The following is a 27,940-nucleotide window of genomic DNA, read 5'->3' as shown; positions in this document are numbered from 1 at the left end:
TTTTCCCAAACCTTAACAAGACTAAAATTTAAAAAAAATTTAATTCAAACAAATGAATCAAACTGGTTAAATTGGTCAGAACCATCCGCTTCAATTGAAAATCCAATTCCGAAAATCACCGGTTCTAACAAATCAACCGGATCAGAGAAGTGTCTGGTCACCGGTTGGACCAATCCAACCGAATTTCAATTTTTTTTTAAAAAAATCTAAACTAACAAACAATTCAACCAATTTCTTTATTTAAATTCAACCCTTTAATTCACTAACAATAACTCAGTCCTAAATTTAAATGTAGTTGTTTAATCTCTTAAAAAAAGCCAAACAAACAAATAATTTGTCAACAATTCATAAGTTTCCTGCCACCCATCGTCGGCGCTTGCTAGATTGAAGCATGGCCTAATAACATCTTTGCACAAAGCTTAGGCTCAAATGAAGAACAATCATATTATTAGCTTTCATAATTTTGATTAAGTGTTCCGAACTACTCATTTTCTGGATAACAGCACTTACTGCACTGGAAGAAATATTGCCAATGATTTTCTGTGCTACAAGAGTTCAAGTAAGTTGAACAAATCAATGCCAAAAACTGGTTCAGTGAAAACAATGCAGTCAGTCAATACATGGAAGAGACAGAGCAATGTGGTTGGGAGTTTTCACTGAACCAGTGATAATGCCTACAACAGAGCTATACACATCAATCGATCCATAGCCAAATGAATTGAATAACAAAATTATCAACAATACACACAAATTCAAGTGGAAGAAAGAAACCTTCTCACCTCAAGGTGAATTTCTTACATACTAGGCAAAACCCCATGAACAGGTTTGAGTACAAAGTGCTTGGTACATACGAGGACTTTCTTTTAAAACACTATCTTCACGTCTGTCTCTTGAAGCTTATTGGCTCCTAACATGCAATCCTGCAAAACTTCTTATATCAGTTCTTTCTCCTCAAAAGTAGACCATATATGGCTTTCGTGTCACTGTAATTTGTATACCTGTATTCACTGGATCGCAACTCACATTGGGAATTTATTCAGCCATTTGCCTGTCCGTCTCTCTTAGAAGTACTCCGCTGACTCTGAGAGTCAAAGGAAAGAGAACGAAAGTCTGAAGCTGTTAAATCTCTATAATCCTTGCGGATGCTCCAAAGAATCTCTGCACACCTCCTCATGCTTGGCCGACTATGTCTGTTTGGAGCCAGACATTGTAAGGCTAGTTCAAAAATCTTTTCAACAGCCAGGTGGTTTGCAGAAGTCCGTTCCAGCTTCGGGTCTAAGACTGAAATGGCATCTCCCTCAGTAAACTTCTTCATTGCCTGCACTGACACCAACCCAAATCACAACACAGAGGAAGAAGACGCTTTTCATCTCTGTCCTCTTGTATATTGTGCTTTTCTTTATTTTTATTAGGTTAAGGCTAAAGTTTGCAATATGCAATTGAACAAATGAGAGAGCAAAAATAGATCATACCCATCTTGCAGTAACCCGCTCTTTGAGTTCCCTTTTTGTTTCAATAGGGCGTCTGCCTGTTACCAGTTCAACCAGTAACACACCAAAAGAATAAACATCACTCTTCTCAGTAAGTTGATAGGTCTTCAGGTATTCTGGATCCAAGTAGCCAGCAGTTCCCTTTACTTGGGTAGAGACATGGGTAGCACCTGAATCAGTGTCAGCTGCCAGTCTAGCAAAGCCAAAATCAGCAACCTTTGCTCTAAGGTTTTCAGTGAGAAGGATGTTGGAAGCCTTAATGTCTCTATGAATAATAGGATGATCTGCACAGAAAGCCAATAATTAATGCACTTATATCTCTCTCAGAGCACAAGCAAATTACAACAGAAATTGATTTGAGTTGTCATAACAGTAGAACCAAACCTGTATACATATGGAGGTAGGTAATTGCATGTGCCACATCGGTTGCAATATCTAGCCGGGCAGCAAGATCAAGGACAGTGCCATGCATACCTGCATAAATTCTTCCAAAATTTCAGGTGTTAAGGTTCTTCTGGTGCACCCACCCTATAGTCACTACATATTAGCACAAAGACATAATCAAAAGAGAAGTAGAACACATTGAAAAATGAACTCACAATCCAAGTGTTCACGGAGAGTTCCATTGGGAACGTATTCAACAACGACAATTCTTTCATCCTCATGCTCTAGATACCCATAAAACTTGACCAAATTCAAATGTTCCACCCGTGCCAATGTCCGAATTTCACTTTGGAATTCCACCCCCAGATGCGTATCATACATACTCTGCAAACATGGTAAGCAAGCACTTTAGCCTCTGTTCTCAAGAGAGAAGACAGTAAACTAATAGGAACCATCATGAAAACCTTCTTAGCTCGTTTGATGGCAACAACATTTCCATCTTGGAGTCTGCCTTTGTAGACTGTCCCAAAACCACCTTGTCCAATCTTCAATGGAGGTGAGAAGTTCCTCGTGGCCTTGAGAATTTCCTCCATAGTAAACCTGACTCTCCCAGCCTCTCTCCCATGGACTGAATTTTGCGAATTGCTATGAATACTTCTATTTGAACTTCGTCCTCGCGAAGAGTCGGATGGAACTAATAATCAAACAAGAAAATACATCAATAATCACTCCAACCTAGCCAATTCGTTTCATAGTAGAGATAACAAAATATTCCAGTAAATTGTTCAAGGCAGAAGAAGCCCTAAAGGTATTAAAATGAACAAATCGAGGGACACTTTTCTACCGGAGATCCTACTAAAACTTTCTTTTTGACGAACATAGATTCTTCGATCTACACAGAAAAATTTACCAGGAGAAGCTTTGAAGTCATCTGAATCTCTGAATTTCTTGGAGTTCTCTGTCTCAGGCGGCGTGAAGCAGGTAACGAAAACTCCAGCTACCGATCTGGCTGCGTTGGCCACCGGATTCTTGGACTTGCTGGAGATCGTGGAGGCGTCGGAGTAGGAGGGGCTTGGCGAGTGACTAAAGCGACTTGGCGTCGACCTTGCTCCGTCGGAGCTCTTGTTCCGACGACCGTACCACGAGTTTGGGCTTTCCATTGTGAGAGAATTACAGAGAGCGAGAGAGAGTATGTGGATGTATGTGACGTCGAAATGGCGGGTCGTTGGCGCAGAGTATTAAAAAGACGACTTTGATATTTCAAACGATAGCCGAGGCTAACGTGCGCCGTTGAACTTTCCAAATACGAAAATGTAAAATCCTAACCGTTAAGCATTCCACTTATTTCGGCTGTTAAGTTAGACGTACATGATCCAACAAAATTTGTGGGCTTCACATATCTCATATGATGCACAAAAAATTATATACGTACAACTTAACACTTGGGAGTAACAACAGGTGACTCGATCTACTGGGTTAGACATATATGTACAAAGTTCAATTCTAACTACAAACATATTTCTCTCGAGTACTTCAAAAACTTAACAATTGAGATCCCTAACATAATTGTTCCAAATATATGTGGAACCAGCCAGTCGTATGGATTGGCTTTCCTCCATTTTCAAGTTAAAAAGTTCGTACCTACCAAAAATAAAATACTGCATAAATTGAAATTTTGTATAACTATATATATATATGGTGAAGCATAAATATTAAAGAGTACAAGTTTTAATTTTTTGGAGGACCAACTCCAATCTCTTCTCAAGTCGTTGAGTATTTATTAGTCCACGGTGTACTTTGCCAATCAACCAGAGAACTTGGGTCCAAAAAAGCTAAGTCAACTTCAAAAAGTTGGATCACCATAAACACTCACAAATATGAGAGCACTTGCATCATTAACTGTTGATGCAAGTAGCTAAAATGAAGACCGAAAAGAACGTATTTGAACAAAAATGGTGCCATGAGGTCTTCGGTGCAAATGTCGCTGGGTGGGGTGGGGTTGGTTGGGATAGGGCTGACAAAAAATCAGTTTTAGAGGTCAGATAACAGTATGTGTTTATGAAATATTTACATGCATGTCCTGATCTTATCCCGGATTGGATTTCGGATTTACTTAATTGACCAAATCCGGATTGATTGAAATCCGGATAAGTAAATCGGACAATAATATAATTCGGGTTGGGATCCAGACAAGTAAATTAGGACAAGATTTATGTGTTTCAACCCCAACTCGATTTAAACCAGATAAACATTTTGTGTTTGGACCCGGATTTCGGATATATAATTTATGTCCAAACTTGGTCTATTATAGGTTGAATAAATTCAATGTTTTTCGAACCAGAAATAATTTTGCCACCTCTAGATTGGCATATGTGGATTTTATTTCTTTTAAGGTGGATGATGTAGGGATGTAATTTACCTCTTTTGCTGGGATTGCCAAAGACCTTCTACTCCAAGTCTAGGAATAGAAGATGTAGCATTACATTACACACCCAATCAACCAACCGATGATGTAAGACAATCAACTGGTTTTTTCTTGTAGTTTTCAAGGTTAGGTCAAGTGTCATATTATAATACTATAATTTGATCTAGACAATAGAATACCAACACCACTTTAACAAACACCATTGGCTTTAGCATCACAATTCATTAATCATTTTTACATTTTCACCAATTCAGGAAAATGAATTATTACCCAAAGCATACCTGCAACAAAAAGCAAACACACATAAGCTATTCAAGTGTTAATAATAAGCTCTTAAGATTGTGTTTGCGCGACGGAATTCGAGTGTTGCGAACAAATGAGATCAGACGATGTGTGCAGAAACAAACCTCTTGGAACAAAGTCCCAAAAAGGGGCGCAAAAGCAAGAAAGAGGATGGCCTCCAAGGGGCGCAAACACACGAGGAAGAAAATGTGAAAGGGCTAATTAGATTAAAAGCTAAAAAACGGAAATTACATGCTCTGTTTGAGTCTTTGATTGATCAAACCTTGTAAAATCTAAAATCTAGGTTTATATACATGTTCTATAAAACTGTTAACACCGATATTTACAGTTGGATCCGTTGATTTACTGTCAAGTGTCCCATGTTCTCTAACCGCTCAATAATGCTCAATAACTTATCATTCCTTGGCTGACACGTGTTCCCCACGTGCTGATGTTGTTGCGTCTCTTCTGGCTCCCAATTCGTCCAATTGTTGTCTCATCTTGATCTCTCGCTCAGTCTTCATTCTGTCAACTAAACAACCTTATTATACCACGTAGCTCACAAACATTTTTTTTTTATATCTAACAGATTGAGGGAGCATATAAGCTATCCGAGTGTTAATACTAAGCTCTTAAGATTCATAGAGCATATAGATAACATGTTAGAGTTGGGAAATTCAATTCATGTTGAAAAATAAAATAAAAAATGTGTTTTGTTATTCAACAAAGGTTGGAAGTCTTAAACCAAGAAGGAAAACAAAATATATAGTACAAGAAATATCACTAATGTTATGCTTTTTATCCATGATATGTAGCCACACTTTATCAGGTTATATGTAGTTACAATAAGTAGCCTCTATATAAGCATAATAGCTACAAAACGGACATGAATAATCATAATAGCTAAAAAAAATGGACATGAATAACAAAACGGCTGTGCAAAAAATCGTGCTAGACCGAACCGACCGTTTAATCGGTTATTGTCAAATGTATGTTAATGATGATCAAACCATCAATAACCGATAGAATAATCGGTTAAATTTATGTCAAAAAACGGACAATGGACACCTTAAAAACCTAGTCAAACAAGAATTTGTTATTGGGAGATAGTAATGGAGGTGTGGTGAACACATGGGAATTGCTAGCAGTTATAAATTGTAAGAAATATGGAAGAAAATGGCTCTCACAACTCAATAAAATCAACCCCTTGCCAAATTCAACCTTGCCATCTCATAGACAAACTTCGTTTCATATATTTTCAAAGTCTTTAGTCCGCTAAACATTGTTTATTTTCAAAGACAATTCTTGTCAAGTTCATTTACCATTCAACTGTTCATTTTCCTTTCGACCACGCAACTTGTCAATTAAATCAAATACTTGTTCAGCTTTCGTTTCAAACAATACAATCCACCAACGAGAGGTGGTTCGGTTGGCAATTGACTGAGTTAGATATATATGTGTCCAATGTTCGATTCCAATGAGAAACAAATTTCTCAAAGGTATTTCAAAAAAAAAAAAAAACAATCCAATTATCATTATTATGTATATTATTTAATGTCAATAGAAAATTTATGCAAGTTTATTATCTTTTATATTCATTAAATCACAGATAACTTGATTTGTTTTATTTTCTTGGATAGTAGTTACTGATAGCTGAAATTATTGCTATCGGCAAAAATTTTTGAATTTAGATTGCAATTACGATCCCTTCTACAATTGTACAATCTCATGTTTGAAATTATATTCGTGATATGGATTTAATTGCAAGCGCAAAAATTGCACAAGTAATAAAGAGATGAGTAAATTATCATTTCCACGAGAATATGTTGACAATCAAAATCAATGTCAAAACAAGCAACAACTATGTAAATTGGGGAAAAGGATTCGAGATTGGTTTTTTGTTTTTAAACTAAACTCAAGCAAAGAACAAAAGAGCAATTAACTAATCACAAATGTAATCAAAGATGGGAAGCACTAGAGTACTTAATTTCACCTCACCTATCCAATTCAACTCTCTTGGTCCCTTAATCCCTAATTCCTCTCTCAATAATGACAAACGGTCTCCCTATCCTATCCAATGCTCTATGTCTAGTCACACCAAAAGTATCTCTATCCCTAACCCCTGTTATTCCTAACATTCGAGCTCAAGAGACAAAAACCCATTAAGATTTGTGGATTAATCGTGTAGCGATTGCATAGGTCATGTCCATATATTCCTATGGTTTATGCAACCTATGTGGTCTATGGCAAGAGGAAAATTCTAGATATCTCCTTCCGGTCTCAATCTAAGCAACAAATCAATTGAATAATGGCCAAACATCCAAAAGCATTAAGCACACCCATAGACAATCAATAAGAGAGAGAAATCAAGAAATAAGGAAACCAAGTTTATTGAATCTTCAAGGTTTGGTTACATTAAGACCCTAGTAAAGAAATCTAGCCCTCATAGAGTCAAGATACATCATAAAGCAATGGATATCAACCATAAAAACTAAGATAAAAGAGGAGAGAGAAAACCCCCTTGTGAACCCTCTTCTTCTCCAAGCTCCAATGGTGGCCTCCAAGGTAGAGAATGAATCTTAGCTCCAAGAACACCCTCAAAACCCTATTTTATACCCTTTTATACTTCCTCAAACTCTTATGTCGTTTCCCAAACAAGTTGAGGTCGTTTTGGCTCAAAAACACGTGAATTCGAAACTTTTTCGCGAAACTACGCATGTTGTGAATAGTAACTCTTATCGATTGGACACTATTCCGATCGATCGGAAAATGCAATCTATCTCTATGAATTCAAGGTTGTTTTGGCAGGTTCGATAGATCGGAAATCGCTTCTGGAGTCCAAATCTTCATTTTGCGCTATTTTTCTCCCTTTCTTGCCTTGACACCTACAATATGCAAATATAGCTTTTTAAGACAATATCAACTCTTAATCAACTAACAATGGAATGAACTTATGTGTAAAGAATACACAAATGTATGTATATATTTGGTACATCATTAGCACTCATTTTCATTTTTTTTAGGGAATCAGTAATGAAATAGCCCTTGTACTTTAGAAAAATGATCGATTAAGCCCTTTTACTTTGTTTTTGATCAAAATCAAAAACAAGCCCTTGCACCTAGAACAATGGTCTCTGTTAGCGCTTAGTGCAAACTTTCGTTAAGAAAAATACTGATATAGATTTGAATATGTGACGTGACATTCATTCGACAAAAAAAATTACTTGTAAAAGGTGACATGACTTTCGAAAAATATTTTAAAAAAACAAACATCAATGTTCATAATGTCGTGGAACCTTCCAAAAAGGTGGTGGATCTAGAGGGGTATGGACTCGGCTCTTGCTGCTCGAGCTCTGAGGGGGAGCGAGCACATCTTGAACGGACTCGATCTGGTGCACATAAAGCACTGCGTGGATTGAGATTCATAACCAATAGTAAAACCAACGGTGTCGATGCATGGAACGAAGTTCAAGCCAATTTCGAGAAGCTCGCCAATTTCGATGTTGAGTACTTTGATTTTTTGGCCACGAAGTTGTCTCTACCTCCTCCTTACACCGCACCAACTAACTACCACGCCCCAGCAACTAACGACCACCTCATCTCCATTATGACGAAAAATGATCTAAGAGAACTTCTTTGAACCATTGCTTGAAGTTGAGCAGCCAACACGCTACTCTGGCATTCAGCGTATAAAGTCGAGAGATATTTACAAAAGATAAACAACAATTTGATTATCAACTTTTCCACCCCTTTTTGTCTTTTCTTAAATACACTTCCACGATAATGACGTGGCGGTGGTACACATTATTCAAAGATCCTTCCACCCATTATTCAAATCGAAGATTCTTCCACCCTTGACTCTCCACTTTGTCTTTATTTACAATTTTACACACTCTTCTAAAACGATATCAGTATTAATTAATTACCCCAATTAGTCCATAATCTTGTATTCTACAGAAATGGATACGAATGGAGCGCATACCCAAACAACAACGACGACAACAAAACCTCATATAAGAACAAACCCTCTGATAATACAAGTGAGGCACGGATCTCTCTCTTCCTCTTCTTGGTAAGTTTCGCTGATTACTCTCTCTCTCTCTCTGCTAATCTTTCTTTTTTTCTTTCTAAATTTAAGTAATCATTAGCTATTAAGTTCCGATTTCTCCATATTCATTGCGAATCATGCGTTGCTTCTTCTCTGTCAAATATCCGATTAGGGTTTGGTCTTTTGTATGTTCTTTAATCCCTTTTTGGTTTATGCTGATTCTTATAGTTGAATGAAATTAACTCATTGATTTTGCCATTTTTGTTGGTTTTGATTGTTTTTAGTTGGTTTCACTTGGTAATCCGGCTTATTTGTTGTTGATTTCCGGAAGTCCTTACCTTTTGCAGTGTCGGTTCTGATTATTTATAGTAATCGTAATTGAACTGCTAGAAATTGTTAGCATAATCCTTTGAATGTCCGAAATGGGATATATCACTTCTGAATGAGGAATGCTGACCGACATATGATTTTGGTTTTTCCTTAGGAAACTTAAATAACTGTTTGTTTTATTTCCCTGTGTGAGCTCCCTAGTATGAGATTGCTGCTGCAAATGTGCAACATTGAGGGGCACAACATATTTTGGTCCATGTTGTGTGGGTTAAGATACTATTGCTATTACATTGTGTCAGCACAACTAGTCAACTTTGCAGTTCCGTTTACATTCTTATGTTATTAATGCTGTAGCATTTTGGCTGCTCTTTTTGCTAAAAACAGGGAAGGATGCACATAGGACGTATGAGATAACAGAAATAACTGCAGGGCATGGGAGGTTGCTGTTGTTCGTCCAGGAAACCTCATTTGCATGGAACGCCAGTATTTTATTACGTTAGTAATACTCCTTAGACTGTTACTAATACTTATTTCCTAAGGTGCCTGACCTAATATAGGGCTTATTTTATAGATTTCTAATACTATGATTATTATTTTTTAATTTGTGTCTGGAATATTATGATTATTTATCAGGCCTATTTACCACAAGCATTTTCCTATTTGTGTTTCATAACTTTCAAATAATCTTTTGTATCTTGTATTGGTGATGAATGTGGGGGAAGTACACTATGCTTTGTGCAATCGTTGAATTTCTCATTGATTTTCGTGAAAAGGTTACTTTTGTTTAAAAAGATTTCTCTGTTATGGCATCACAAGGTTTTAATGAATAAGTGTTGCTAAATGATAAAAAAAAGTGGGGAGCTTGCTATGCGTTGGCTAAAAAAAAGTTGTCAAGGTCAACATGCTTTAATGTAGTATTGCACAAATTCACTCATATTATTGCTTTCTAGATTCTAGGGGTCCTGATTTTGTATGTTCATGGAGGTTGTTGTTATCAGAATTGTTTCCGCAAAATGTTGTGTGGTGAAGTCATGACTCTGGAGTTACTTGAATGGTCAATATGTCTGTCATTGTGGTTGGGATTTTTTTACACCAGTAATTTATGCTTGATCAAAAATCTGAAATCAAGTCATAACATCCCTATCCCTATCCATGTTTTCACAATTTCCTTTGTGAAACATCATTGGACCATTTATATCAATACTATCACTATCCTTTCATCTCTCGTTCACTGGCATTAAAATCAGGCCTACCTCTTCGCTACTACTATGCCCCTTACTCCACCAATTTTCACAATGCCTCCACTGTAGTCACTTGTCTTGTCTTGTCATTTCCATTGTCATGTGGTCACGTTGTGTAGCAGCAGGTAATTTTGTTTCCCCTTTATATACTGTCAATCTCTATACAAGCTGCTCTCTTAAAATATTTAACAACCGCATCCCAATCCGGAAAGAAAGGAATCAACGAAATCTGTCTTTGATGATGGAGGAATGAAATTATTCTTTGGAGCCTGTTTTTGTGTATACTCTGGAGTCTGGAAACTGCTGGTAACAGAAATGCTGATATGTTATTGCTGTGGCACCAAATTTTTTACATAAGATGACTTATTAGAACATTAGAACTTGGCCTAATGAATTCTGATTTATCATTACAAAAAGTTGTTTAAGAGGAGCCATTTGCTGATTAATAATATTATTTTGTGGTTACTTTCTGCAGTGTCCACCTGGTTCAGAAGAGCACGAGTCCTTAACATCTAACAATGCTGCTGTTTCTTCACTCGCGGTGGGCCTTCTGGTTGATTTAGATCTAGAAGCATCAATACCAGACACTTTCCGGGCTCCTCCTGCCCCTCTGCCATATGACGTGGTTTTTGGATGTCCACAAGCAACAGATTATGAATCTATCATAGAAACAGTTAGTGGAAGTAGCTTTGAAACCTTAGCCACTTGTGAAGATCTCGAGGAATCAGACTGCAAAACCCAAGCTAGTTCTTTGCTTCTTGTCTCCCCAAGGAAGTCTAAAACTTCAACATTAACGGTGGAAGAAGAGGATGCTTGTCCCATTTGTCTTGAAGGTGGTTTATTATCAGTGGTTTTCCAAAATCTTTTATGCTTTCATCACTTGATTTTCATTTGCACTTGCATTGATAGTTTAACAGGCAAAATTTGATAAAGTTTTGTCTCCAGAGTATGATGAGGAGAACCCAAAACTCATGACAAAATGTGAACATCATTTTCACCTTTCATGCATTCTGGAATGGATGGAGAGAAGCGATTCATGCCCCATATGCGATCAGGTTTACTTCTTTCAAGCTTCAACAAATTGTATGTGCTGTAGTCAAATGAATTTGTTGCTCTTGTTTTCTTTTAAGCAAAATTTCATGCTCTTGTTAGCTACAATATGGCTGACATTCTGGTTTCCTTTAAAGAGTGGCCTGTGTATTACTGTAATCACGACATACTAGTGTATGATACGATTGTAGTAACCCTTGTTCTGATTTGTGAGGAGTCCTATCAGGCTATCCTGGATTGTGTTGTCAGCAAATATGGGAAGCACTCTGTTCTTGGACGCTAACGAAATGTTTTGCTTCTTTACTGTTGCAGGAAATGAAATTTGACTATCCCGATGATTAGCATCTATTTGCTTCTCTACTGCTGTTCATTCGTAATTGATCTGCCGATGGTGCCATCAGATTGATGTATCAAGTCTTCATTGTTTGTAAGATTGCAGCTTGTCCAATTGTCATCTTTTTTATCAAGTTAGTCTCCACTACGTCAGAACTGAAATTTTGACACAAATGTGAAGCTCCATACTATTCCGGTTCCCCATTTCACTATTTATACTGTGATCACCGTATTTCGGGTTGGTTTGCAGAGGATTGTTGGAAGACTAATCTCAGCGACTGACCTGTGGCGTTTTGAATGCGGTCGGAAGCAAAGAAATATATTTTGTTAAAAGGAAAAGAGAAGAAAAAACTTAATAATAGGACTCCCTACTTTTTGTCTTGATAGCTGGATTGTTTTTTTTGTACAGAAAGTTCATTGCTGTTGGATGCTGTATTTTGTGTATAATTTGTCGTGTCGATTCATTTGCTGTTGGACCCTTGATTGATTGATGGAGAGTGGATTGAACAAAGAATATACCGAGTCCGAACTTATATTTATTCTTGACTCACTCTTCATGGGATAGTCATTGCGGTTACTTTCGTGCATTCTCTCTTTAAAGAGCAACTATGGACTGGAAGTCTGAAACTGGAGATATATAGATTTGATTTGAGGTTGGAATCCATGAAAAGGAAAACTCATCTGTACCTGATGAGGTTTAAGTATTGTTGTTCTTGGCTTGATAAATGGGGATGAGTGTTCTATCCTAGGAAGCACGGACACTTCTAAAATGACGAAGTGTCAGTGTCGGACTCGTACCAGGAAAATGAAGCCGAGGGATTGGAACATGAACACAAACGTAAACATGGGAGATGACACTATTGATTCCATTGTGAACATAAACTGGTACTCTCTCTACCTGAAGAAGTGTTAAGAAGGAAGAAATGCCTACTGATTCCATTTTTCTCTGAAAGATTCTCCAAGGATTTTAACATTATTGTTGAATCTTCCTTTTGGAAAAGCATTGTCCAATGGCCAACCTTGTTCGGAGTGGGAGGGGCTCCAACTCTCTTCTAAAAATCATGGTAAATCATGATTTTTTTTTTGAAAATGACATATTAGAGTTTAGTGTTTAGGCTTTAGAGTAAAATTTCTATTGTTTAAGGTTTGGGATTTAGGGGTTAGAATTTAGTATTTAAATTTTTCCCCCAAAAATCTATTATATTCTAACATTATGAACACTAAAAATACTCAATCACATATTTTAATTCATAATCGACCATAATTTTGAGAAGAATTGGAGTCAAAATTAGAGCTTGGAATTGGAGCCCCCTACCCCCCGATTCATTTGACATGCGTCGGGGTTGTGGCAGGGCAGGGATGGAAAATCATGGTAAAAAAGAGACAAATAGAAAGGTAAAAAAAACAAATAATCAGTGTTTGACTATATTGAAAATGTGCAACTTCTTGAATTTCATTTGTTTGATCATAGTTCATAGACAGGCTTACAGGGGTTTCAACTGAGATGAGACAAAAGCAGTGGATGTGCTGCTACTGCTGTTATTGCATGAAACCACCATAGTCAATGGCCAAAGATGAAAATAATGCATTCAACCAGTGATTGCATAAATACAATAAATCTACTTAAAACTATCTGAATTCTTTTCATAAGAATTCACTGGTATGGAAGCACAGGAATACCTACAATGCGCAGATATGACAACCTATTGAATTCCATTTGCTGAGAGCATTATACAATGGCAAAACAAACACCTAAACTATGTTAACAGAGCATGAGCTGACTACACTTGTTCAAGCTGCCAAGGTCACTGATCAAACTCAGCACCTGTGTACTCCATGAAGAATTTGAAGACGTTCTTCCATTACATTAACAGACTTATCCTCTTTCAAAACTCATAAATGGCTTGGCCTCCTTTTACCTGCATCCGTCCTCAACCTTTTTACAGGATTTGCCCAGCCAACATTCCCACGAGCACCATTTGCTGGTTGAGCTGGCTGGTTAGCCCATACTTGCTGGGTAGCTTGATGACTCAGTCTCACATCCCTGGATACCGACCCTGACCCTGACCCTGTACTTCTCATATTACAACTCACGCTGGGAGGTGAGACAGGGCCAGTTGATCCACTCCTAGACTTCACCAGAGTTTTTTCCCTCTCTTTCCTCTTTTTCTTGCAGATAACCAGCTCTCCAGGATGAGTGAGCCGTGGAGAATCATCCGGCTGGCATTGATCCCGGCCGGTAATATTTCCACTCCCTAGCCTCGAATCCTTCTGGGGCATGTGCATCCTTGCCATGGGCTTCTGAGGATTCCCCATCTCAGGCTCTACCTCATTAATCAACTTGTGTTTCTTGCTTTGCCCAACAGCAACCTGCCTGGGGGATGATGCGGCAGTGGATGTGGATACCTGGCCAGAAAAAGAGAGTGCATTTCTGGCCTCCCGGAAATCTGCCTCCGGAAATGCAATCTTCAATATATCAAAAAAGAGATCATGTACTTTCCTTGCTTCAGATCGAACCTGTGCAATGGAATTATATCTTGAGATTCCACCTTCAATCATCAATTAATTGAACATAGCTGCTGTACCATAACAGTGGCATGTTTGGACAGCTAACAAAAGTAATATAAGTTACCCAGGACAACAAATAATAGTATACATTGCAAGAATTGCCTGATTATAATCTGAAGGACTTGGGACCATTGACTAAGCAACACCACAATGGATTCCATAATCTACCACAGGTGTAGAAGCAAGTTGTGTAGGGTGATATAAGCAGTATAAAAACAGGAAAAATCCTAAAATATAGACCTTTCCTACACAAGAGATCTCCAGAATCATAAAAGAGCTTAACCACTATTGACAACAATAGATCCAGAATATCTTAAATAAAATCTACACAAAGATACAAACAAGCATTCATAAAACAAAACAGAAGTGGAATCGTGAAATAGAATGAAGTCATACCACATGTGAGTATGAATAATACTGCATTGCACCTTTCAACATAAACTGCACATCAAATACCAGGTCCATAACTCCAGCATACTCTCGTCTTTCAATGCGCTGATCGATCTTTCTTAAATCCGAAAGACTACTGCCAGCTCCAGTGGCATGACCGGAATTTTCAACTTTCTTCCACAAATCAGTTAGCAGGGGCACTATCTGATGACCCTCCTTTTCAATTCTCCTTTGGAACTTGCCAATCACATTTTTGCACTGCGTATTTCAGACCTTTTAGGCAGACAGAAAAATGCGCAGCAAACAACAGCGACAAAACAAGCATGAAAAGGACACAGAGAGACACAATATCTTATGAATGTGACCGTGTATATATGCACACCTGTGCATTTATATATTCTCATGCACACAGTTTTCAGAACTGAATATCATATCTAGCCATATGAATCTAACAAAGGATTCACTCCTTCAATGAAATATTTTAAGTAGTGCATAATTTTCTTGGAAAAAATATCTTTATGTGATGCAAGAAATGAATCCTAATATGAAACATGTCTGTAAATTCAACATCCAACTAGATTAAAATTACAGCGAATCAAATAAACAGCACATACCTTTCTCTGGAGTATATCAGACATTCTAGGACCAACCGTCGGAGTTCCACTCGTCTGTGTACCTTTAGAATCCAAATTCTCTCTAGGGTGATCAAGAAGATCTTCTGGAGAAGTATACTGCAGATTCAATCTACTTGGTTTTGAAGATGGATGTGATTTTGATGTATTAGCTATTCTCCTTGACGACAAGGTTCGCCTACTTTTTACAGAATCGCTTCGATCAAACTTGGAATCATTAGGATCTCCAAGTGATTTCAATTCTGCATCAGCCCTCAGTTGTGGTTGATATTTATGGTCCACTTGGAACGGCGATAAACCTGAATCTCCAAGTTGTAGAGATGGTGCTTCATAACCAGACTTCTCTTCCAGCCTTTCTACAGTATGACGGGGCCGAAGCCGAATACTACGCTTTCGCTTTATCTTTGGTTGCACAACCTGTTCATCTTCACCCTCATCCCGATCATGATTCCAACTCCCAGACTGCTGGTGATCCATGTGGGAATCTCCAGATACCGCAATTTCCCCCTCCTCTAATTCATCTAGCTGGCAATTATTTAACTGAAGCAATTAGTGTATCTCAAGACAAGCTAGATGATTACAATTTATTAGCACAGTGATAGGGATTCTTACCAGCCTTTTAGAAACGGAACCTGGTCTAGCTTCCAATGCAGACAGAGAACCAAATTTCTGAGAAGAAACAGGAGATATTATCTGTGTAACTCTTTGGCTGTCCGACGATGACCCTGATGAACCAGCTTCTTCGACCATGTCATGGTTTTTGTTGCCTTCTAAAGCCTGATGATAGCCATATCTGCCAGCACACTGTGGACCGTCGTCTTCTGACTGCTCTTTAATGACAGGTGGTACCCCAACAGCACCACTAAATTCATCATCTTCCAACTCTCCAACTTCTCCCTCTTCTTCATGCACAGAATATTCATTTCTCTCATCAAAACTTGCTTCAGAGTATTCTCCATTCTCATCATCCATTTCCTTGTAATTGGGGGACTTTTTTCCCTTGGGACGACCCCTTTTTCTTTCAGGTTCCTTTTCAGCAGACGCAATACCAATACTTCCAGCATATAAGGTATTTTTACATGGTTTCTTTGACAGACTAGCAATGGCAGCATTCACTTCTTTTGAGCTGGCTCGAAGCCACTTAGGCACCTGATCGAAGCTGGTCATCTCCTCAGTCCAATCCAGATCTTCATCTATCTGATTAAACAATTCAATTTCATCTTTAGTCCTTGCAATCATGTGATTTACCTCCAGCAGTGAGGGAACATTGTGTACGGTTTCCTGATATCTCTCCTCATCGTGCAATAATGTCTCTAAAGTCATGCGTCTCTCCTCGTGCGTTGTTCTTTGGTCAAAACGCCCGGCATTAATAACCTCATCAGCCATGTCAATCTTATACTGCTGTATATTATTCCTTATGAGACCCTCGATGGAAGCCATATATCTATCCTTACCAGCAAGGTCATCTTCTAAATCAACAGTACCTCCACTTCTTAATTCGTCCTCTTTCTGATGGCTAGAGATTTTGTCAACAACCGCTTCCATATATATGACTTTAACTTCTCTCTTCTGTCCAATGCGGTGTGCTCTAGCAACTGCCTGTTCCTCATTTTTAGGGTTTGGATCCGGATCATATATAATTACTGTGTCAGCTGACTGAAGGTTGAGACCCCGTCCAGCTGCTCGAATACTAAGTAAGAAAATAAAGCAATCCGAATCAGGGCTATTAAAATCCACTATTGCTGATTCACGATCCTCCAGGCTAGTTGTTCCATCAATTCTCCTGTATACAAGTCGCCTCCACTGCAAGTATTCCTCCAATATATCAAGAAGTTTGGTCATGGTACTAAATAACAGTACTCGATGCCCTGTTCTCTGAAGCTTTATGAGGATCCTGTCCAGGATCCACAGTTTTCCACAGGATCTAACCAGGAAATCCTTGGAAAAGTCACTGAAGTAGGGATAATTGAGCAAAGGATGATTACAAGCTTTTCGAAGCTCCATACACCGGTTATTTAAAGTTTTATAAACCTTAGCCTGATATCTTGGATTCTTCTGAACCCTGCACTTCTCATCTTCGGGATCAACTCGAATTGTGGCGGTGGATTTGATCCAATCATAAATGGCGCTCTGAATAGCTGACATTCGACATCTCAAAACAATGGAAACCTGCAATCAAGCATTCCTATTACAATAAGGCGTACAAAATCACACAACCAACTAGGACCATTACAATAGCACACCTTGGGTGGAAGTGAACCTTCCACATCCTCTACACGACGTCTGAGCATAAAAGGCTCCAGAATTTGATGAAGTCGATGAATAATTATGACCTTTTTCTCAGTCTCGAGCCAGTCATCTTCAGCATTATGTGTCGGACCCTCTTTTTGAAAGGGTTGTGAGAACCAATCATGAAATGCTTTCCGATTATCGAATACTTCAGGAAGCAGTAGATTTAAAAGTGACCACAGTTCCTTTAAATCATTCTGCAGAACAAACATGCATGCGAGCTCAATTCAAAAGGAGAATAAAACGACCAGAAAGATAATAATAAGATTGTTTACTCTAGTCATCAAATTCACTTCCATACTTAGCTATCAAAAGTAGCACAAGTCATTTTTTGCATTCCAAGTTCCATGCCAAAAATGTCATCAAACTGTATTCCTAGTCCGTAACAAATATACTGTCCACGATATCCCCCAAGGAAACCAGATTTCTGAAAACTTTTCCGCTGAACATTCACATTTACATGTACATATGCAACAAGCATGAACAAAATAAACAAAAGATTCACTTTATTTCTACATCGGAAGTATTAGCAATCTTTTCATTCGCTTCCGACTCGAGGCTTGTTAATGAGGGAGTGTTTACAAATTACCAATTTCACAATAGAAAATGTGTCATTGGTTTACTTTCACAAGGACAGTTGATTCAGGGTGGAATATTTAATTCTGAAATTTCAGGGACTTTACGAACAAACTCATGAGTCATGACAAAGTGTCTTTGGCAGGAGAACGTCTTTAAATAAACATCGGTGCCTACGCTTCAAATGTCCATTGTAATAGAGATGGCAATGTATCAGGAATTTGAAAGTTACAATGCTTCCTTCATTACAATTACAATGCACAAAAACAAACTAAACATTAATCAAGAAGATCGCATAGATCGGAAAGGTGGCAAGTACATGGCCAGATATTACTATGTAATGCTCGTCAACCTGGTTGCAACTTGATATACAGATACTTCCTGTTGAAAGCACTATAATGAAAACTACTGTCACAACAAGATGAGCAAGCTTTGATAGGGAAGAAACTTGCAAGGAGTCTTGACTTGTGAATGACCTCCAAAGACAATGAATCCCTCTCACTAATAGATGCCAATCTAGAAAAGAGAAGCCAGAAAGCCAAGTCTAATAATCATATTACTCTATGTTATCAGTGGGTATCCTGTTTTAGAGAAGTCCTTTGAACCATGGGCCTCACCTGGGTGTCGATTGGTGGAAGAGTCAAAGACTTGGAGTTAAATGACAAAGTAATCAAATGGAAGCGATATAACAATCACCATCCTGTTAATATTTTTGGTTATTTTGAGGGACAGAAATATAAGATTTTTTTCAAGGAAACAGACTAGCTTCTAATTGAAAGATTCTTGGTTGTACGCTTTACGTAATTGCCACTGTTATCTCAAGGCTGTAAATTAAAATCTATTTCCTTTTTCTTAATGAACCCCAGGGCCAGGCAGGTGAAGGGTATCAATGAAAAAACCATGTCAGCAGTGCGATAGGCATAGAAGGATAAGAATTTCCTCTTTTGCTGGCTCAAAAAGCAAAGGAGAAGGGACATGGAAAAAATTCAGACATATCGACTGTATTTGCACATCTTCCACAAGTTCTATCACCAAAACTCAGCATCAAACTAGTAAGAAAATTCTGATGACAATGAGACTGATAACTCAGTTTAAGCCAGAATGCCAGATAATATATTGTACAGATAATTGCTATGCTACTTGTATCCAAATTATTCATGGGTTCAAAAGGAGAAACAATTAAATATAAGTGATATGCTACATGGAGACGTATATCATATATTGTACAGCCCAAGAGATGATGCTCAATTTATTTATGCACAGTGGTTTACAAAATACTCACGAATATTTCAGAAAAGTAAGTGAAATCAGATCAACAGGTAACCAATTGTCAGTACATATGCATGCGCCTGTGTGTGCAGACTGCAAACATGCATCATAATCTGAAGATAAGTCCAACTTTTCATTGGAGAAAAAAAAGGCTATAATTGAAATTGCAGTATTTGACTATTTGTTTCCAAATGACTAATGGGTTCCAAAGGAGCAGCAGCTAAATGTAAGGGGCATGCTACATGTAGATCTAAATCATATTCTACACAGCCCAAGAGAAGAGTTCAACATGAGAAAGTGCAGCAGTTTACATGGTATGCATGAGTATTCCAAAAAAAAGTCAATGAAATTGATAGGCAGGAAAACAACCGGCAGCCAATATGCATGTGCCTATGTGTTTGCAGACATATTATCATAATCAAAGGGATACCAAAGGAAGTATTTCAATGAACGACACAGCCTGTATGAGACTCCGAACGATGAAATAAGGGATCACTAATACACTCGTGTGCATGTGTGTGTCAATGTGTCGGAGTGCTGTCTCAGGAGATATCTGAACAAACCTGTAATGGTGTCCCAGTTAGCAGTAAGCGCCGCTGGCAGCGATATCTATCAAGATCACGAGCTAAAACTGATTCTCTGTCTTTCATTCGCTGTGCTTCATCAATAATAATATACTTCCAATCAACTTTAGAGAGCTTCGAGCGATCATACATGATGAATTCATAGGTTGTCACTAGGACATTAAACTTGAGGGCAGAAACCTCCTGTACAATACATGGAAACAATGGGAGCCAAGCAACATAGCAAAATCTAAAGTATCAATAAGAGAACAAACAGGTTTTCTTACTTGAGAAAATAATTTTGATCTTTGCTCCTTTGCACCAACATAAAAAATGCATGAAACTGATGGCAGCCAATTGTGTAACTCACTCTGCGTAACAAGTTTAATTAGCAATGTCCAGGGCCATAAAAGATAGGCCCAATGTTAAGCACCCCAAGCAACTAACCTTCCAATTAACCAAAACGGCATTCGGAACAATTATAAGATGTGGGCCATAGTTCCCCTTACATTCCATCAGATAAGCAATCAATGCCATAACCTGCATTGGATAATAATATATAAAAAAATAAAATAAAATATTTTAAAAATAAAATCTTATTCAACCATGTCATCCATAATTTTACCAGGTACATCATAAAACTACCAACATTATTTTTATAGGTAAAAAGATAAACAAACAACCCCGTGAATAATGATCCCGCAGTACGCAGGGTCAGGGTCGGGGATAGGCAAGATGTACGCAAACCTTATCCCCACATATGTGGGTAGACTATTCCCAGAACTTGAACCTGTTACTTGTAGGTTGCACTTGCACCCCTACAACTCTACCGCTAGGCCACATGTTCACCAACATTATTTTTATAGAAGTGTGAGAATATATATAAAAGATGTGAAATGTCCCAACCCAAAAAGTTAACTTATTGACCTGAATGGTAAAGTAACTGATCTTAACACGGTATCAGAGCAGAAGGTCTTGGGTTCAACCTTAGCTTCCACAATTTAAACCCCCATTTCTTGTTGCCCCAACTATGGGCCTTTGTGTGTTTGTTATTGCCCCAAGTGTGGGCCTTGTGTAAGTAGCCCTAGTGTTGAACCTCGTTTGTTGTGCACGTATTGGACCGTCGGATTGTCCCGCCCACAAGTGAGGGGGAGTGTTAGAATATATATAAAAGATGTAAAATGCCCAACCCAAAAAGTTAACTTATTGGGTTGAAAGGCAAAATAACTAATCTTAACAAAAAGAAAAGAAAGAAGTGCATAACATAGCATAAGATCAAAAATTGCCGAGTTGCCTACACCGAGCGTACACACATACTTTTGTTTCAAAGATAAGTGACTCAACCACGAAACAACAATAATCACCTGGACAGTCTTTCCAAGACCCATCTCATCTGCCAAAATGCCATTCAATTTATTATTATACAAAGAAAGCATCCATTGCAATCCAACCTGGAAAAGAGGCAAAAACATAAAACCAAAATAATAGCTTAATAATTAGTTTACAATATAGGAACAGTGGGAAATATAACAAACAGAACAGAACACAGAGATATACAAGCTGATAGTCTCGTAAGGTTCCAGCACGTAACATAGATGGTTGCCTCACAACCCTTTCAGTTACAGCATGTGCGAGGCTATAATACCTGATAACATTCAGGAATGACATGGAAACTGTATAAGTTTTTGTTATAATGACATCACATCTTGAATCAAGCAGCACATTATTTTAGAAGCAAAATGCTCCAAATATATTACTTGTTAACAGATGAACTATCCCTGGGGGCATTCATTTCCATAAAGCGATTTCTTATGAATACTTCTTCTCCAGCACAAGCTGCTGCTGCTCTCACTTCTTCTTCTGAGAGACCCTTTGATCAGAAAACAGAAAACTAAATATGTCAGTCAACAAGAAAATAAAATATGCATCTGTGGCATTTAGCAAAATTCAGCTAATACATAAGAGAGAAGAGAAAGAAAATCTAAATATAAACTACTATAATAAATCATGCCTGCAGCCGAGCAGCAGCAGCTGCTGCTGCTGCTGCCTCCTCTACTTCTTGCTGATTTTTGGCAGCTGTTATTTTACTTCCCAGCTTATGAAGATATTCTTCCGTGTGACTCAAAAAGGACGAGAGAACAGCATATCTCTCTGAAGCCTCACCCGGTATGCTTGTCTGCTGCTCCAGCAGCATCTCCCTGTACCTTTCAACATCATTATTCTTCAATGCCTCCATTCTTTTACTTCGGTCATCATCCTTTCTCTTTGAGAACTCCCTCAACATTTTCTCATGATATTTGGCAACTCCCCTGTTACGAGCAGTTCGCGAATCACGAATGGCCCAGTGAACCTCAAGAAGTTTCTTACGCCATTGAAAGATGGATTTCAACTGCTTCTCCCTCATGGCTTTCTGGGAGGCCTGTACTTGTCTCATCAGCTCCATCCGCTGACGTTCACACAAACGCACAAACTTCCTGTATAACCTGTCAGGCATTGCCATTATCTCCTGCTGCTGTTGATCAACTTCATCTCTCAAACGTGCCTGTAGATCCACAAGCCGAAGCTTCTTCTCTTCAATTTGTAACCGCAAAACAAGATCTGGCCCAATACTTTTCCGCTCCAAATTGACCGCTAGTAAACCACTTACTTTTTTCAAATTTTCTGACCGTTTCTTTTTAAGCACTTCCATGCCTTCATCAAAAAGTAAATCTTTGACATCATATGCCAATGTTAGACTATTATTGTTATTCAACATCCCGGTGGACCCAACAGAGTCATGTTTCCTAGTAAAATATGGGACATCAAATAGCGGTCCATAATACTTTCTACCAGCGCCAGCATCTTTTGGCTGAGAAACAGTGCTTGCTTGCACAGGTTTCTTGGATTGCATTGCATCAGACATGGCATCTGGTGGCGAAACAGCCTTTCCCTTATCTCCTGTAAAATCACTTTTAGTATGAGTTTTTGGAGGTGCACAGTCAACTTCAGGGTCCGCCTTAGCAGAAAAAATAGTGGATTGCTGCTCTTCTTTTCCAGTAGCTACCAAGGTTATTGGTTCTTTCATTGCAGCTGATGCATTTTGCATATGCATTGCTGATACAGTTGTTTTTTCATCCCCTGCAAAAGCTTCCACTTTTGGAAAGTTATTTCCATTAGTTGATGCCAGAGTCTGACAATCCTTCTCTACGGACTCCACATGCCTAGCTTGGACCTCTGTAGTCCTACCAGAAGTTCTTTCCTGATTACTTCCTCCAGCAGGAAGAAACTGTTGCTGCAGCTGCAACTCAAGGGGAGGTGGAACAATAGCTCGAAGAAGCTCTTGCGGGAGAGTGCTTTCACCTTTCTGTCGAGCAAACAAGCAGATGATAACATTTCCAACTTCATTTGTGACTAAATTACAGTTTTTCCATTATAAGTGAATCCAATGCGCAGATGGGTGGGTTCGTGTGTGTGTGTGAAAATATTTATCTACATATATCCACATCCCTACACATGTATGTTGAGAAAACGAGAAAGATTACAAACCTTCAATCGCCTAAATGCTAGAATTTGTGCTTTTAGAACATGCAACTGCTGTTTGGTGAACCCAAAATGCTGATGTGGCATCTGGACTGCTGGTCCACCCTGTGATGGGAAATGGTTGCCTGAGCCAGAGCCTCCTTCATTAGAACGTGCAGCAGGCTGTGGAGATGGAGATGATCGATTCAACTGTCTGAGGTATTGCATCTGCAAAGTGTCAGAACCCCCTGATGAATTTTTTGCAGGTAAAGATTGATCCACACCTGAGCCCACACTTGGCGATGAATGGGGGGGAAGCATGGACAGCGTCCCATTTGCGATCCCGTGTGACTGTCTTAGAGGTACTTGGCCATCTTTGACGGGAACAGCTAATTGCTGCCCTGCAGTGTTGTTCAAGTTATTAACTACCCCAAAACTGGAAGTCGAAGTAAAAGGACCCAATGGAGCTGGCTGCCTGGCTTTCACAGATAGAGACTGCCCTGACATATCATTTCCCGAATTAGTATGGGGAGAACTATCACTTGCAACAGTGGGAGAAGCAACCTGGTGCTTTCCCACTGGGGCAGCTGTGACAGCCATGCTACTTTCATTTACTTTCGACTGTGCAGCCATCCTAGACTGCATGAGTGGAATGAGCTGAGCCACCAAATTGTCATTTGCAGGATTTGACAAATCGATATTACGCTCGACAGCCCATGCCTGCATTGCTTGCAACTGTGCAGCCACTGCAAGCTGGTTGTTTGACAAGTTTTGAATGTTTTTCTGAGGCTGCTGTATCGACATTGGCCTTACCATATTTGAAGGCATTAATTGTCTAATAACTGCTGGCTGGACAGATTGTTTTGACTCATTTCTCTGATCAGGGGCCAGCTGCTTTCCTTGTTCTTTCTGCTTCTCATCACGAGAGAAATGTTCAGCAGAGTTCTTGGAGGATGATGCCTGAGCCTGATTAGCTGCCTGCATAGAAATGTGTTCCGGTATTTTCATATTACCCATCTTTATGTCCTGATCCTTTCCAGATGAAGCACCCAACATCCCTAACTTTGCTTGTTGCTGTGACTGCAAAGCTGACCGTTGTTGGGAAGCTTGAAAGGCATATTGAAGATAAGCCTGCTGAACAGGATTTAGCATTTGTTGCTCCACACCTTGACTCCTATTCTGGCCCTCCTGACTGGAACCAGGTTGTTGAGCCAAGTCAAAGAAATTCCTAGACTGTTGAGGAATTTGCATTGAGCCAGGAGATGAAGCAAAACTGCTCCCTCCCATAATCCCCTGTAGACCAGCTGGATAAGCTAGAAGGGATTCATTTCCTTCAGGTTTTCTAAGTAATTGTTGTTGGAATAACTGCATGAAAAATAAGGAAAAAAAACTAAATGTGAATAAGTTAAAACTACATCATTAAGTTCTACAGAAGTTAAAGTCAAACTCCCACTACACTCATACCAAATATGACACCACAAAATACTGGATGAATACAAAAATTCTATTGCGAGCAATCAAAAATTCAGAACATACATGAACTGCAACACCAACTACACAGAACCATCTTAAAGTTGAAGCAACAAACATGGTTAACTAAAAGGGCGTAGGACTACATGTGACTAAGCTCACTCAATCAAGTACAAAAATAAAATAGTAACCCTGGGCTGGATATGATGTTACTAGCAAATTCAGTATTATGAAAGTTGCACTACGTACATTAAATACATGAGTGATCCATGAATTTAAAAGAACAACTCATGAAACAAAAAAAAAGAAAAGAAAAGAGCAAAACAAATTCACATAATCAGGACAATCCTCAGAATAATAATGTTGAGTGTCGACATGTCAAACCAAAGAGTAAATAATCCATGAAAAATGAGATTACAAGAAAAACTAGTTAATAAAGCAATAACTAATGGCATGGGAGAAAAACATTCACAGAACAAACACCTTTTCTTCGAGGTGGGATCAATTAAGAAAATAAGAAAAAGACACAAACCTGACAAGGAAGGCAAAAGAAAACTGGCAATCACAGAACTTGGGCTTTTCTAGATAAATATTTACAAAAGTTTGATAGTATAATAAGGTCATCGGCTACTCATCGCACAGACACATGCCCTTTTAGAATCATAAATCAAGTTTCTATTACATGCTAAACAAACCTGATAGTAAAAAAACATTGAATTCATCTAAAAAAACACGTTCAAAATAATACATTTGAGCTACGATTACAGTAAAAAGAAATAATTATATAATCAGTAAAATAATATAAAATCAGACATGTACCCAGATAAGGAATGTCAATTGCATCAAAAAGAAATTCATATAAGGAGCCCACAGATCATTCTTACGTAGACATGAGTCAAATGACCATGGTTGATGGCCAGATACAGCCAGCTCAAAGTTTAATGCAGCCATCAGTTCCCGTCTTATTTCAAATTAATGCATGCCTAGTTTGCCTCCTCTTGATCAAACATCAGCTAACTAACCAATAACTGCTTAAAGGCAACTAATTTCACACAAGCATCATACTTATTACCGCAGAAGCGCATTAACCACAGCATTACAAGCGAGAGCAACAAAACCAATTAATCCAATCAACAACATGTTTCACTCATACCCAGTTGTAAGGACACTCATGCAATGCAAAACCAAATTTCTAGTTCACCCAATTTAGGCATAATTCATCATCAGAGAATATAAAACCTTACCTGCCTAGGCCCTATATGTTGCTGCTGTTGTTGCTGCTGTTGCTGTTGCTGCTGCTGCTGCTGCTGCTGGTGCACTGAATAAAACCCCAAGTGGGGTGTTGATGCAGCTGATGAGGATGAAGTCGGCGAAGCTGCAGATGACGTGGACCCCGCATGCCCTGCCGGAGTCCGGCCGGGTCCGCCACCACCACTAGATTGCATACAAAATTAACCAAAATCCACACAGAAAAAGACAAATCCTAATATGAGCTCAATCCAGACAAAAAAAAATTCAAAACCCCACAGAGTGCATGCAATCCCTCCAAAATTTTGACAAAACCCGTATTCTACTCTCCGATCCCAACGTTCAAAAAAACAAAGACACACATACCCCACTTTCTCTCTCTCTCCACATTTTCACAAATCTCTTTTTCTAGATTTCTCTGTTCAAATACGCGATATTCCCGGAAGCCAATAGAGGTTGGATCATAGAGGGAAAGGGGACAGAGAGGAGCGAACTCGAAGTGAATCGGTGATTTGACTCAGTGGTTTTCCTCTCTGTGGACTTCACGCAATCTGTGCAATTTCCTGGAACCCTAGGAATTGGTGAACTTCTTTTTAAAAAAATAATTCTTTTTTTTTTTCCTTCTCGCTGTTAACTCTTCTGGACTCTGGTGTTGGTAATTAAAGGGAATTCAGGTGCTTTTTGGTCTTTTGCGGAAGGGTATGGGAGTAATTTCACCCTCAATTAACTCACTTCATAATTACAATTAAGCCCCACTAACATTGAGTAATATCTGCTTGTCAATGAATGAATTTGGATTATTATTACGAAAATGACATCTAAGCCATCAGTTTGATAGTTCATAGGAGTCCAACAAGTTTATTCAATTAATTTAATCAATAGAATAGTTTCATTTCACCCTTTTATTCTAGAATTTATTGTCCAAAATGTATTATTTTAATATAGATTTCATTGTTTTTTAAAGCACAATATAGAATTTATTTTTTAGTTATGAATCCATTGTTTTTAAAATTTCATTGAAAAAGACATTGGAATTAAGATTCACTCGATAAGACTCATCGACAATGGATCTTTTTAAAAAGAACTTTATGCTCTGATTCTGAATATGTAATTTTTTTTAAATCTAACATGTATTTTAAGAATTAAAACGTTTTAAAATTTCATTTAAGAGACTTGACTCTCATAGCTATCTAACACTACTTTAATATTAATATTTTAGTGTGCATGAAATTGGATTGGCAAACACAAAGTGCAATAACATTGTGCCATGTGTAACAAATTCACTGGATTTTTATTGGTGGAGAGCACTTTTGTGGCCCCAAAAATGTGGACCCCTTCCCACACAACAAAATTAAAATTCCAAAATAGGGCCTCCCCCATGTGTTTTTTTTGGGGTTATGATATAAAAATCAGTCTCATATGAATATACGATTAAAAAACGCTTCTAACCCCCAGTTTATGATCTTCATTTTATCCTCTAATCCATGTGAAGTATTAAATGTTAGCATGTTTCATGGATTGAAAGTAAAATAGGCGTCATAAAATTGAGAGTTTGTAACATTGTTTTATATGATTATAGTTTCTTTCATCTAAATAAATTAAAAGATAAATTATCAAAACTTTGTTTAACTTCAAAAACAGCAAAAATACGTTGTTACTTCTATAAAAAAAATCAATCCCAAATAAATTAATACACATATTCAAATTCTCCATTTTGGTTACAGTCTCCATTTACTTACAATTGCAACTAAAAATGAAAAATTCACTTGAAGATAGAACAAATTTTCATTAATAAAATAGGCAATCAATTTAAAGAAAACAATAAACAATATTAATTGAATAGCAATGTTGCTT

The 27,940-nt window shown here is 38.2% G+C and overlaps 3 protein-coding genes across 6 annotated transcripts; 1 reads left to right on the top strand and 2 right to left on the bottom strand.

Annotated features, from left to right (window-relative positions):
• Nucleotides 1-688: 688 nt before the first annotated feature.
• LOC120003412 (calmodulin-binding receptor-like cytoplasmic kinase 2) lies at nt 689-3,092 on the bottom strand. Of its 2 annotated transcripts, none has more exons than XM_038852394.1 (7): nt 2,785-3,092; nt 2,339-2,568; nt 2,090-2,258; nt 1,875-1,964; nt 1,473-1,774; nt 999-1,318; nt 689-920 (listed from the first exon to the last, which is right to left on the bottom strand). In XM_038852394.1, the coding sequence occupies exons 1-6, from the start codon at nt 3,032-3,034 to the stop codon at nt 1,037-1,039; spliced, it is 1,323 nt and encodes a 440-aa protein (XP_038708322.1). In that variant the 5' UTR covers nt 3,035-3,092; the 3' UTR covers nt 689-920; nt 999-1,036. The 2 variants fall into 2 exon arrangements, with proteins under 2 accessions (XP_038708322.1, XP_038708323.1); XM_038852395.1 differs by having other exon boundaries at nt 1,024-1,318.
• A 5,437-nt stretch (nt 3,093-8,529) lies between these two features.
• Nucleotides 8,530-12,120, top strand: LOC120003502 (probable E3 ubiquitin-protein ligase RHB1A). Of its 2 annotated transcripts, none has more exons than XM_038852510.1 (5): nt 8,530-8,653; nt 9,344-9,454; nt 10,676-11,033; nt 11,146-11,255; nt 11,563-12,120. In XM_038852510.1, exons 2-5 carry the CDS (start codon nt 9,392-9,394, stop codon nt 11,590-11,592), a joined length of 561 nt encoding a protein of 186 aa, XP_038708438.1. In that variant the 5' UTR covers nt 8,530-8,653; nt 9,344-9,391; the 3' UTR covers nt 11,593-12,120. The 2 variants fall into 2 exon arrangements, with proteins under 2 accessions (XP_038708438.1, XP_038708436.1); XM_038852508.1 differs by having other exon boundaries at nt 11,134-11,255.
• A 968-nt stretch (nt 12,121-13,088) lies between these two features.
• On the bottom strand, nt 13,089-26,710 carry LOC120004092 (ATP-dependent helicase BRM-like). 2 transcript variants are annotated; one of them, XM_038853333.1, is made up of 14 exons: nt 26,083-26,710; nt 23,396-24,733; nt 21,882-23,213; nt 21,628-21,740; nt 21,428-21,515; nt 21,235-21,321; nt 20,318-20,410; nt 20,158-20,241; nt 19,871-20,074; nt 17,417-17,659; nt 15,786-17,342; nt 15,156-15,713; nt 14,548-14,799; nt 13,089-14,100 (listed from the first exon to the last, which is right to left on the bottom strand). In XM_038853333.1, the coding sequence occupies exons 1-14, from the start codon at nt 26,281-26,283 to the stop codon at nt 13,477-13,479; spliced, it is 6,774 nt and encodes a 2,257-aa protein (XP_038709261.1). In that variant the 5' UTR covers nt 26,284-26,710; the 3' UTR covers nt 13,089-13,476. The 2 variants fall into 2 exon arrangements, with proteins under 2 accessions (XP_038709261.1, XP_038709262.1); XM_038853334.1 differs by having other exon boundaries at nt 15,156-15,698.
• Nucleotides 26,711-27,940: the final 1,230 nt, after the last annotated feature.

The sequence above is a fragment of the Tripterygium wilfordii genome, chromosome 8 (assembly GCF_013401445.1).
Source record: "Tripterygium wilfordii isolate XIE 37 chromosome 8, ASM1340144v1, whole genome shotgun sequence".
Taxonomy (NCBI): domain Eukaryota; kingdom Viridiplantae; phylum Streptophyta; class Magnoliopsida; order Celastrales; family Celastraceae; genus Tripterygium; species Tripterygium wilfordii.
This window is presented reverse-complemented; position numbering and strand designations above follow the sequence as displayed.